Genomic DNA, 13,272 nt, shown 5'->3' with positions numbered 1-13,272 from the left:
CAACTGAAAGCTGCTGGAAAAAAAAACATGAAACATGAAAAACAGTCTTGACCTGTGTTCCCATGGATGGGTACTGCCTTCCTGCCGCTTCAGTCGCTTTCTTAGTTGCAGATAAGTTTATCTGCTCCCTGTGGTCCTTTGGAATCTTTCTCTCTCTCTGCAATTTCTTTCTCTGCATGGGTTGCAAGCTCCAGGATCTTTGCTGTGGTTGTCTGGCTGTCTCTACTCTTCAGTTTCTTCTCTGGGCAGCTTGATTAGTGTCCACAGGGAAAGAACAATCTTCCCTATCTTCAAAGATGCCCTATTAAGAGACTGTAATGTACAACACAGAATGATACTGTTTCTTGTTGGGTTAACAAGTGGCAAATTGGAGCCCGTGCTTTAATGATAGTAATCTGCTCAAATTTAGATGATGGAATGTAACCATTGAATCTTTTCCTGACAGTCCTATTCCTATAAACTTATTTTAATTTCCTCTAATATGGTACAAATCCCACATACTTGTAACCTAAATACTGTACTTGGCTGCAAGATAGGCATAACATTAGCACCAGATTTATTTTTTTTTTCTTCTGCTTCTGAGCCGTAAAATCTCATTTTAGGATTTGTTTTGTCATAATGGAAAAGTTGGAAAATCCCCATTATAATACCTCTTCTCTTGGAATTCTCGAGTTCTTGATTTCTGAGCCTATTTCCTTACCCCAGAATTACAGGATGCAAAGCTTATATTTTATAAACCTCGGTATGAAATTTAATTATTGTATTTAAATTTCCTGATTGAAATCTTGTAGGATATACATGCAAAAGGCATCCTGAGACAGATGAATATTGCAGCAGACCACATGATAATAGGTTGCTTCTTTTTGAGATGTGTGAGAAATCCCATTCTTTATTCTGAGAAGTTGCATTTTGGATAAATGGTTTAGAGATTAATTCTGTGTTTTATATAATAGCTATATATTAGATATACTTAATATATATTTTTTAAGATCCATTAATACAGCATAGCTTGAAATGATCCACAATTTCCTTTTTAATGTGGTATTCCACATTTTTTTACATGCATTAATTTTGTGCTGGTGTGAATGTGTTGTGCTGTCTTTTTGTGTTGGAGTAGTAGGGGCTGCTTGAAAGGAATAGTTGGCTACCAGTACTGCTACAGCAAGACTAGCTAAGACATTTGGGGAAAACTACCTAGCTTTTGCATTTATATCTCTTGTAATGAAACGTTGTTAACTCCCCAAAGTAATTAATTTTCATATAGATGGAAATAAGTCTTTAAATACTGTTCAGTGAGCCTGCCAAATGCTATTGTTGTACAAACTATTGGTTTAGTGTGAAGGACACATAAGGGACCATATTATACTGTAGTGTGTCAGGTAGCGTTTTCATCTTAAGCCTGGAAGAGTAGATTGTTCATTTGGGAAAAGTAGTAGTATTGAAACTAAAATTTATTTGGGACAGAATATGAAAATATCATGTTTCAGGAAATTTAATTCCTGAGATGGTTTAGAGCACTTTGCTTTTTTTTTCCTGCTGCTAGTGAAGTATTAGAAAAAGGCCGAGATAGATCTTTACAGGACAAAGGAAGTTCCCAGCGTTTCTTATAAGAAAAAAAAGAAAAAGGAAAAAAAGAAATTAACAGATTGTGTTGTTCTTTTCCCCAAAATAATTAGCATCATGTAAGGATGATACAAGTCTCTTTTAAAATCAAGAAATCCAACCTGCTTTCTGTTGTAGTCAGTGATGCATGAAATCTCACTTGTTCATTCACAGCATCATTTGCTCCAATAAGCTTTGCAATCAAGGCCAAAGAAAATGACCTTCTTCCTTTGGAGAAAAACCGTGTAAAATTAGATGATGACAGTGATGAGGAGGAAGAAGAGGGCAAGGAAGGCCAAGAGAATGCTAATAATGCTTCAAACCATACTCCAGCTGTTGCCACTCCTTGTACTGCTACTGAAGAAAGAAAACCTCAACTGACACAGGAGGAGTTGGAAGCTAAGCAAGGTATCCCATGTTACACTGACAACAAAAGGAAAGATTGAATCTTTCAGGCAAACTACAAAACTGTCATGTGAATAAGTGTGATGTATTAAATATTCACTGTGTCATGTTAATAGAATCGGAAATCTTTTTCCATGGTTTTCTGCTTATTGTTAAGAACGAAAACTTCTCTGGTTGATCAGCTAAAATCAAACTTACAACACATTGAAACTGAGCACTTTGCCCTAATGCATGAACTTCCTGAATTTTTGTTTTTCCATTACAATGTCCAAGTAAAACACTAAAGTTTTAGTTTTCAGATTGCATTAACAGAGCCTAGAAAAAGGCATGTCTATTTCTCATTTTCTTCAGAGAACAATGAAACGCTTCAAGCTGTTTTTCAGTTACACAGCACTCTGTTATGAGACTAATATCACCCTGTTGATGTTTTGTTATACTTACAATGCAAGGCCATTAAGTCTTTGTATGGGTTTTTCCTGTTACTGTGTTTACATGTGTAAAAGCAGAAGGGTATGCTGTGTGAATTTGAATGAAACCATCTTTCAGAGAGATCAAATTTCCCTCATACCTTCCCAAGGCTGTTTCACAGCAAAGAGTGTTTAATAAAGTGGAGGTGCTGTCAGTGTTCACCTGCTTAAAAACTTAATACTTCTTATACAATTATGTGTATACCACAGGAATTCAATTTTTCATTTCAAATTGGGGTTTGTGTTCCTAAGTAGTAGTTCCTTTGTAAACTTCAGTAACACAAAGTATACTATGGTGATACGTATATCTAAAGCAAATATGAAACACTTTGTGTGATAATAAGAATGAAGTGTAAAACGTACTTGGAAAAAGTGTGTTAGAAAAACTGCAGTTGAACAGCAAAACCAGTCTTGTGCATGCGCAGAAAACAGAAGTGGAAGTTTCAAAGGATCAGACACGTTATCTGTTAGGTACACATTTAAATCAAATGGCTAATTTGCTCTAATCACACAATAGCTTTTGGTTGTAACAATGGTGAAACAGGTTCTGAAAAGTTTGGGAGCAGGCCTTTATGTAACCATTTTAAGATGTATATAAATAGGGCTGGAAAATGTAAGGTAAAGATCAGATCTGTGGAAAGAGCAAATAGAGAGTTTGCATCGCTTTAACAAGTACAAGGAAAAAGTTCTGAATTTAGAGTGCTCCTTTTTTATGTAGCTTTTGTAAATGCAAAAGGATGAGTATCCTGAATTCTTAGGGTTGGGCTTTCATGTCATTTTCCTTAAGCTTAAGTAGTTTTACTTTACTTGTACTGCTTTTCAACAGGCATGTTGAATTAAGGTGCTTGGAATTTTGCAGTTTCAGGCTGGTAGATCCTTATGTCTTTGGCTGTATTACATTTGAAAATGGTTGGAGGGGATGTTTTGTTGTGTTTAGTTCGAGGAAACTTAAGTTCCCCAAGCATTACTCACTCTAAGCTTTGTGCTTAATTATGTTTCTTAGCAAAGCAGAAACTAGAGGATAGATTAGCAGCTGCAGCAAGAGAGAAGCTTGCACAGGCCTCCAAAGAATCAAAAGAAAAGCAGCTACAGGCAGAGCGCAAAAGGAAAGCTGCGCTGTTCCTGCAGACCTTGAAAAACCCTCTGGCAGAGGCAGAAACTGAGAAAATTGAGGAGAATTCCTTCAGTAATGAGGTAAGTACGAAATAAATTTCTGTTTATGGTAGAGCTAGCAAAAATCTTACCTACAAATTGTGACTCTCATAGTATGTTACAAAATTGAAGAGCTACAGAAGCTTTTCTAAATGGAGAGAAACTTTAATTCTAACCACTGATAATCTTTTTTTAGTTATCTTACAAATGTCTCTCATTTGTCATTAAAAACCTGGTAGAGGAATTATGCACAATTCAGAGGTCAGCCAGTTACAGAAAGGAAAATGAGCTTGTAAGCTTAACTCTAATAGGGGTCAATGAATGAGAATGCTTTCCTTTCAAGAGTATTTGCGTATCTGTTGTGATATTTACTTATTTAATGTGTATTTTGATGTGAGTAGACATCTTCAAGTTTGGAAACAGTTCACAGGCAACTGAGCTTACCTTAACACTTACTTGGCACCTGTTCTGCTGGGGTATGTTGTTTGACTTTATTAACTGGTATGAAACAGATGAATAGTTAGTAAACCAGTCAGTGTGATTTCTAGTTGAGACATCCATAAGAAAAACCATATATATGAGGCAGAAAGCTAGGCTATATAATGGTTGTTCTTTGTCATCTTTGTGTTAGTTGAGTATTTAATGTAAGCTTCTTAAAAGTTTGGAGTGTTAGGATATTTTCCTCTATTTTTTTAGGTCTAAGTTTAGTATGGGAGTTCCGAAACATTTTGGTATATTATAAGGGTAGGATTTTTAAGATAAAGCTGAACCTACAGATAGCGGTATAAAATTCAAACAAATACGTGTATGCATGTTATTCAATGCAAAGTCAGTGAAGAGTCAAAACAAACTCGGTGAAATAATTGAGGAGGCTAATTATTCTGCTAGCTGTCTCCGAGAGAACTGGAAGTGTGTGCACACTGAGTATGCCTACTTGCTCATGAAATGACCTAATCCATTGGGTTTGTTCAGCAGGATCTTTGAAGAGTATAAACAAGTGTCTTTGTGTAGCACATCAAATTGGAGTGTTAGTATTCCTGCACTACTTTTGAAGAACAGTTTCTGATAGCTGTGATAGAAATCCTAACCCTCTGCTTCTTTCTAGAAAACTACAAGGAAATAGTCATGTGGCAGAGGCAGACTTTCTGTCTTTCTTCTGCCTTGTAGTTCTCCTGTCCATTTGCACCCATTTTCATTACAATCAACAACAATAGATAATGCTAGGGTAATGTAAGTTTTCAGAAGCTCTGTTTTGAGGAGGTTGTAATGATACTGTACTCTTAGGCCAAATGTAAGAGTAACCTGGATATTGATGATGAATTATTAATTTTCAGGAATGCAATAACATTGTTAATAACTTCTCTTGCCATTTGGCTGTTTACACTGTTGCTTCAAAAGGAAATTAAAATGTAATTTCTCATAGCCATACATTACATTACTAGGATTTATCACAACAGGGAAAAAGATGATTTATCATGCAGATGTAACTGATAATCAGTTGACATCTTCTGCAGAGAACAGAACTATTACGAGTCAGTTTATTGATGAGTAGTTATAATAAAAATACTTTTGGGGTAGAGCTTCCAGATTTATAAGACTTAGAATTTTCGAGTACGCAAATTTAAAGAGGAATCTTGGGCCAGAAGACTTCAGTAATGAAATAGAAAAACAAACTCTAAAAACCTCAATTGATCAAAGACATCTGTTTGCCTTTTCCCTACTAAGAAACTAAGAATGCTCTTTAAAATAGCTAAGAAATAATGTGTTTCACATAAACCCTTTCTGATTTCAATGAAATAACTATAATTTTAAAATCCTAAATGGGAGATTTGAATTGATTATATATGAAAAATCCTTCAAGTATTGGTTTGTCCCTGCATCGTAGCACTGTCCTGAAGCTTTTCTCTCCCTCTGCAGGTTTTGCCAGCAGAGCTATGTTTTCTATCAGAGAATCACTTTCCCATATACATTGTATATTTTCTGTTTAAGTTCCTAATGGCTTAACTTCATCCACAGGGGCGAATAGGCTCTGTTCCTGCCTGGTTTCTGTTCTTTTCTTATTTTTTGCCTTGTTCCAGCTTTTTCACTGAGCCAGTCTTCCTGCTAATACAGTGCTTGTCCTAGCTTAAGAAGCAATGCTTTTACTCCCAGGAGTGTCACAAGCACATCCCAATCCAGTGTGATCTGATCCATGCTTGCTAGAAGACAGGGGAGTCTGTTTTTCCAGCACCTGTACAAACACCTCCAACTAGTCCAGATAATTTCTTTTCTTAGTGGAAGAAAGACTGTCAAATTCCATTTTCAGCAATCGCCTTGGAGTTATGTCTTCACTGCAATATCTGTAAACAGCTGTAGATAAAAAGTAGGAATGAGATTTGATGCAGACTATGTAGTTTCCTGAAACTTAACCCAAATAGGGCCAGAAATTTGGGGTATTGTTGTAGTATCTCTCACAAACCAGACTGAAATCCTTTGTCTCTGTATATGCTGCAGTTAGACCTTCCATGCACGTTGCAAATGCAAAAATTGTTGGGAAGTAGAACCTTACTTTCCTGGTACTGGAATTACGTTGCTTCCAGAAAAGCTAGTAAATCACTTCTGGTTGTGCTGATCAAGCAAGATACTTGAGATGAAAGTTTCAGACAGTGATTGTGATTGTGTGGTTACAAGAATTGACAACATGGCTTTCCGTGGTTTCCTTTCCCACTGAAAGAATTCCAGTACCTAACAAGTACTTCTTTGTCCAGTTCTTAATTTTTTCCAAATAATGGAAAAATTATCTCTCAAAATGCTTTCAAGGGAACAGACAATTGACATACCTCTGGTTTAGGTGATCTGTTTCAGCACACACTAGCAAATAAGTGAATTGAATGCGGTCATATCCCAGAGGAGATCCTGTTTAGGATTCCCACTGCTACTGCTAACAGTTTTTCCCTGACTGGCACATCAGTACTTTTTTTCCAGTCATTGAAGAATGAATGGAAAGAGACAATGATGATGCAGAATTCCCCAGCCTTACAGTTCTGTTCCCCTTCTCAGGGGGATTTGTCAAGGGTATAGATATTTCTGAGCAACATTTCTTTTGATATTTTTCAAGAGCGTACCTGAAATAACCAGTAAGTCTTCAGTAACGACTGAGTCTCTTTCAGTAGAGCAGATGAGTGTCCTCACTCACATATGGACTTACCAAAGCTCTAAGATGAACTTACTAAAAGCAATTGAACTTCTCAAAAAAAAGCACTCTAATCCCACTTCTCAGTAAACTGATTTGTATATAAGAATTCTAAAGTAACCAGTTCCATTACTTCTTACCAATAGAGATGGTTTGGAGGGTCCTTCCTTTATAAAAGGGTTTAGTTAGAATTTCAAATGTATGTTTAAATGTCACAGAAGTGATCATCTGTTTCAAAATGAAATTGACTTTTGTATAGGAAATGGTAGAACTATCTTAGTGAACAGTCAGAGATACCATAATGTCTTTGGAAGTAATATTCCTTCTAAGTGTAGTTAGTTTATTGACACACTTACATATGTTTATATAGATACATGTGGATAGATTTTGCATATAAAAGTTTATTTTGAAACGTGAATGTTTTTCATGTGGTTATTTCTTCATTTGCCATATATATAAAGCTTCCATCCGTGTTTGTTCCAATGAGTGATCTGCCTTTTGCTCTACTTGCCTCGTTTGCCTATTTGTAACAGCCCATTTGAGTCAAGAATTTTATTGGAAAAAGACAAGTGAAATCATATTGTGGATTTGTTAACCTCTGTTTTATATACAGTGAGGATCTAGTAAGCTGCATCATGCTGTCTAAATCAGTTTATATATGAACAGGTAGCACAGGGGTTTTCTAAGCTATTTTCAGTCATGTTTTAGAAAGAGAAATCTATTTAGAAACACTGATTGTAAAAGTAACAAGAGGTAACTACAACGGCTGTAATTAGAAAAAATAAATATGTATATTAAGTCGAGAGAGAGATGTAAAATGAGTTTTGTAGTTTGGTCAATGGAACTAAATGGGGAAATTGCAGAAGACAAATAAAATTAAATATTTAAGTTCACCAAAAATGTCACTTAATCTGTTTCATCTCCTGTTTTGGGGGAAGGAGCAACCAATGAGGAATCCAGGAAACAAAGATTGATATACAGTGGTCATAAACTTAATGTAGTGGAACAAGGGAAGTCCAGGTTAGATATGTGGAAGAAGTTTTTCACTGTGGTGGGCACTGGAATGGGTTGCCCAAGGAAGCTGTGAATGCTCCATCGCTGGCAGTGTTCAGGGCCAGGTTGGACAGAGTCTTGGGTGACGTGGCCTAGGGTGAGGCGTCCCTGCCCATGGCAGGGGAGTTTTAACTTGATGATTCTAAGGGCCTTTCCAACCCTAACGAATGTGGAATAATGAAGGAGGTGTGTAATAAAGCTTGAATTGGACCTGAAAATTGCCATGAGAGATGCGTAATTCCCATGACGTTGCCCCTGCCTAATAGCTGTGTAAAGACTAGTAATGCTGTTTATGTGTACAGACAGTGTATGTTCATGCTGAAAACCTGCTTACCACACTATGTAGGAATGCATTAAATGAGCAAAGCTTTTCTGACCTCTGTCAGATTTTCCTGATACCAGGCATTTCTTGAAAGAAATGCTGGTGCTGGGTACACATTATACCTTTGAGCAAAATTGATTCCACTAACTGTATGTAAAGACAGTACCACAGAATATAGTGCTTTTAAGCTTTTTTGGCTTCATCTGAATCTTAAAAATAGTCAGGTCTACTTTTTCCATAGCTGAATTGCTTCTTCTGTATGGTTTCCTGCTTTTCCTTGAAGTGAAATCAAGCAAGAGGAACAAAAGGTTGAAAAATGAGCTTGAGCAATGGAGCAGCATAGCTTTTCACAAATAGTTTCTCACTGTTCTTACATGCATTGCAATTGTACAGTTTTCTGCGTAGTATTTCCTCAAAACTTGGAAAATGTGGAAGGACTTGGGAAACATGTAGCTTAGCTCAGTTTCCAAAAGAGATGCTGTTCCGGTAACTTTTTAGCTTGTGAAGTCTGCCCTTTTTCAGGATACGGGTAAGCGGTACTTGGGTGGCATCTCACTTCTTGCATTTACATGTATAATTCACATAGACAGTCTTGTAACAAGAGAATCACACCAACTGGGATATCTATCAGGTAGTGTCAGTAAACGGAAGTTTCAGTCCCTCTGCAGTGAGCATAGGTTCTTTGTCCTACAGCAGCAATCAACCTGTAGTTTTAACAACTGCAGTTGTAGATCTGCAGAGCTGGAGTACACCAGGTTATCTGGAGTGCTGCATCAAAGTGCCTTCTTATTTTTAAACAGATGAGGTGTTTTCTTAATATGAAATTAAACTCTTATTCCAAAATTATTAAATTTAAAATAAAAAAAAATAAGATATATGTTTTTACCTATTATATAAGTAGAATAAGGGCTAGTTTTGCACATTCTTATATATATATATATATATATATACCAAAACTTGATTTAAGTAGACCAGATACTGGGAGATCTCATGTTAAGATGGTATGTTTGGGATTTGAGTTTGTTTTTCAGGAGTGGGGTTGTTTGTTAGGTTTTTTTCAGCATATCGTTGGCTATTGGCATGAGTTGAGTTCTAAATACAAGCATCACGCTTGGTTGTCATCCTAGGTACGGTACACTTGGTATTGTAGGCATGTCACATTTTTGCCACCTTTTTCAGGACTTAAAATGTTGTTTGTCTGCAGATGTGCCAGTTCAGATCTTTTAGTTATCCCCAACCATGTCCATCTGAGCAGTGTTGTTCTTAGGTGCATCTGAGAGAAAAAGGTTGAAAAGAGAAAGGAAAAGAATCTGTTACAGAGCAGTGTTTCTCCATCTGTGCGCAGCCAAGCCTCACAGAAGGAAATTGGCGTGGTTCAATGTCTTGCTGGTGAACACCTAATGTTTTTGTTAACACATCAAGTGCTTGATAATGGTAGCAGGTTATAGGAGTCTCGCAAAGGGAAAATCTAAGCTGCAAAATCATTGCTTCCAGCAAAAAGTTTTGGCAAGTGTCATTTGTGTAGGTGAAGTCTCCTCCCTGCTGCCCCTGTCGCAGGAAGGCCTGCAGACATGCATTTTTTGTCAAAGACGTTGGTCCTCAGTGACCATTAAATGGATTTAATTGATAAAGTGTCTCCCAGAATCTACTGGTGCTGGTAATACCTGCCAGAAATGGGAGAAGGTGCCATCAGTGGTGGCTGGCCAGACAAGGCACAGTCTGTTCAACTTCTTTAGAGAAGCTGTTGTAGTGGCAAGTGTTCTGTAACCATAGTACAGTTCAATTTTTGTCTATAGGGCATGATTTAACTAATAGTGTGTCTCATGGGTTTCTAATACAGGTTATTGTGCTCATCTCTCATATTTTAGCCTGTGTCAGAAATGCTTTAGGAGTGAGGGTACTTTGGTATGCATGTAGAGGACAATTGGTTATACCCAAACTGTTACCTGTATAAACCTTAGTATCCAATTTAAACAAGGAGAGAAATCCTCAATCACAATGCTGCAAGAACAGACAAGCACACAATTTGGAAGTAACTCTTATTTTAATGGCTTGTTCCAAATGTCATCTGCTATTATGCTTCTGAATATAGTGCAAACCAACACTTCCCTTATTTTGTCTCTTTCATCTTCCCTCTTCTGAAGTCCTATTTCATTGTTTCTTTAGATGACTTGCCCTTACTTTTGTCCTGTATATAACAAGTTATTTTTCTCTGTGGAAAGCAGTCTGTTTACAAGTGAAATAGAAGCGTGCCATGTTTAAAAATGAGATGCTATTCAAGTTTTGGCAAGCATAACGGGGTTATCAACAACTATAGGTAGTGTATGGCTTTCATTCTCGCAGCTGTAATTGATCCTACTTTTTTAGCAGTGGACTGTAAATATTGCTGCATGCCTCTGGGATAATCATAGAATCATAGAATAGTTAGGGCTGGAAAGGACCTCAAGATCATCTAGTTCCAATCCCCCTGCCATGGGCAGGGACACCTCACGGTAAACTATATCACCCAAGGCTCTGTCCAACCTGGCCTTGAACACTGCCAGGGATGAAGCATTCACAACTTCCCTAGTGCCTCATTCCAGTGCCTCACCACCCTAACAGAAAGAATTTCCTCCTTATATCCAATCTGAACTTCCCCTGTTTAAGTTTTAACCCATTACCCCTTGTCCTATCACTACAGTCCCTAATGAAGAGTCCCTCTCCACCATCCCTATAGGCCCCCTTCAGATACTGGAAGGCTGCTATGAGGTCTCCATGCAGCCTTCTCTTCTCCAGGCTGAACAGCCCCAACTTCCTCAGCCTGTCTTCATACAGGAGGTGCTCTAGTCCCCTGATCATCTTCGTGGCCCTTCTCTGGACTTGTTCCAACAGTTCCATGTCCTTTTTATGTTGAGGACACCAGAACTGCACACAATACTCCAGGTGAGGTCTCAGAGAGCAGAGTAGAGGGGCAGGATCACCTCCTTTGATGGAGCAGGATCATGCTCCTTTTGATGAAGCCCAGGATATGGTTGGCTTTCTGGGCTGCAAGCGCACACTGCTAGCTCGTGTTCAGTTTCTCATTGACCAACACCCCCAAGTCCTTCTCTGCAGGGCTGCTCTGAATCTCTTCTATAACGTATAACAGAATATGCAATTGTGAAATTCTGTTAATGTTAATTTGTGAGCAAAATGTAATTGTCTAATGAAAACCATCCACTAAGGATTTAAAGAAAAAAGGTGCTTTAGAATATTTCAGGGCTATTTAGTTCTTATTTTACTTTTTTTAAGGTACAGGTGTCTGTACCTTCTGTTTAGCATGGAAGGGGGTGTGTGTGTGTGTTCTTAAATTTCCTTTATCTTGCTTTTCAAAAGCACAGATAAAAACATGAAACGTCACATACTAATGGGGTGTTTGAGGGGGATAGCTCACTGGCATTCCTCATACTGTAAATACTTTAATATTTAATAGGGAGGAAAAAAGGTAAATGTCAGGAACTGCCATCTTAATTTATATAGATGAGGGTGCTAAGAGTATCCTATACCTTGGTTTTTAGTCTTCAGAGTACTCAAGATACAAAGGTATATGGATCCATACAGCAAACAGATTCACAGGCACTAATTTCTTTTACAGTTGGCCCTTCAAAAGCAAGAATGCAGAATCCTCTCTGGTTTTGAAGAATTTACTGTAGTCCCTGTACTGCTAATAGCTGTGTTCCAGTGCATCAGCTAAACCGTGATGTAACTGTTGAGCCTTTGAGTATTGCATTTGTTCTGTAAGAACTTTGTGTATAGGAAACATTTTCATCACTTCTGTTTAATCACTTTGTGCCGATTTTTGAGGTTAGGACTGACAAACTCTTCTAAAAACAGTAACTGTTTGTTTTCATGCACAGAGCAATCATACATTTCCATTGCTGGTAGAGAATTGCTTATTAATGCTGAGCCAGGGAACACTTCACCATAAGCTTTGGGGAACCTGTGGTAAAAACTTGCAGTGGTAGAAAAGAATCTGGAGTATTTTTCGGTTTTTGGAAAGTAAAAGAATTGTTGATTAACTCAGTTCTGACATCCTTCACTCTATCCAAATTTGATCTGACATAGCATTCAAATTTCTGCAAAGTTCAGCTGTTCAGAACAAAAGCAATACTGGCCAGTTGTAGAAGTATTATTTGGACCAGGAACAAAGGTTGTGTTTTGTTCTATTGCAGTAAGTGTCTTTTGGTTCACTTCTAGTGTTGGCTTTGTGTATTGATTAAGTAGTGTAACCCCAGAATTACTAATGTGTTTTCTGGTCTTATGAATACCGCGAATATGCAAATACCTTTTAATGAACTGAAGTGCTCATTTCTGTTCTCATATAGCTATAAATTCATCCTGATAGAGCTCTTTCATAACCCATTCCTGCTAAACAGGCACTGTGGAATCATCTTTGTTTTCCAAAAGGGTATCTCTGAAACATTTTTTATACCAAGTGTTTACTGTAGGAAGCATTATTTTAACCGGGTTTGCTTCAGTCATGCGAACAAAATGCTGGAGAACAACTCTGCCAGTGAAATTGTCTGACAGTGTAGCATTTAATAAGGGCCAAAAAAAATGTGCTGTTACCTAAAATGGACAAAGAAGTGTGATTCAGTAAATGCTATCTGAATGTTTGCAGTGCAACTTCTTAGAAGAGCTCTCAAAATATTTAAATCTCTCATCCCTTGCGATGCATAATAAAATCCAGCAGGTAACCAGAATATTGCCATGCTTTCCAAAACTGTGTCCCTGCTGGCCTGCAGACTTGCAGACCCTGGTCAGGAAGACAGTCTTTCTGCCTTTTGGTAATGCTCAGTAATCTCCCAGTATCATTGTTTGCTTTCATTTTCTTTATTTCTTATTCCCTGCCCCTCCCACCCACATTCATGCCTTCAATTGAATTCTCATTCCCTTAGCTTGCCTAGATCAGCTTTCACTAGTAAAACACAAACCACTGGCAGCTCCTTCTGTTTGCCAGAGAGTAAGACAGATTTATTTTTTCCCAAGTATTTGTATTCAGCAACATTATTTATACACCTGGAAATTTCTCTGTGGCTTGGCAACTCCCTGAGGTTAAGTTCTCTCATTGAGCTCTGTGC

The 13,272-nt window shown here is 37.7% G+C and overlaps 1 protein-coding gene across 6 annotated transcripts in view; it reads left to right on the top strand.

Annotated features, from left to right (window-relative positions):
• The window catches only part of SFSWAP (splicing factor SWAP), a 49,441-nt gene that overhangs the window by 18,874 nt on the left and 17,295 nt on the right, over nt 1-13,272 (top strand). For all 6 annotated transcript variants that reach the window (XM_062631578.1, XM_062631577.1, XM_062631579.1 and 3 more), the window contains exons 12-13: nt 1,777-2,010; nt 3,478-3,668. In XM_062631578.1, the coding sequence (XP_062487562.1) occupies nt 1,777-2,010; nt 3,478-3,668 (425 nt within the window). The remainder of the gene's footprint in view (nt 1-1,776; nt 2,011-3,477; nt 3,669-13,272) is intronic.

The sequence above is a fragment of the Pezoporus occidentalis genome, unplaced genomic scaffold, assembly GCF_034315485.1.
Source record: "Pezoporus occidentalis ecotype Australia unplaced genomic scaffold, CSIRO_AGI_Poc_V1 ctg37, whole genome shotgun sequence".
Classification (NCBI taxonomy): Eukaryota; Metazoa; Chordata; class Aves; order Psittaciformes; family Psittacidae; genus Pezoporus; species Pezoporus occidentalis.
This window is presented reverse-complemented; position numbering and strand designations above follow the sequence as displayed.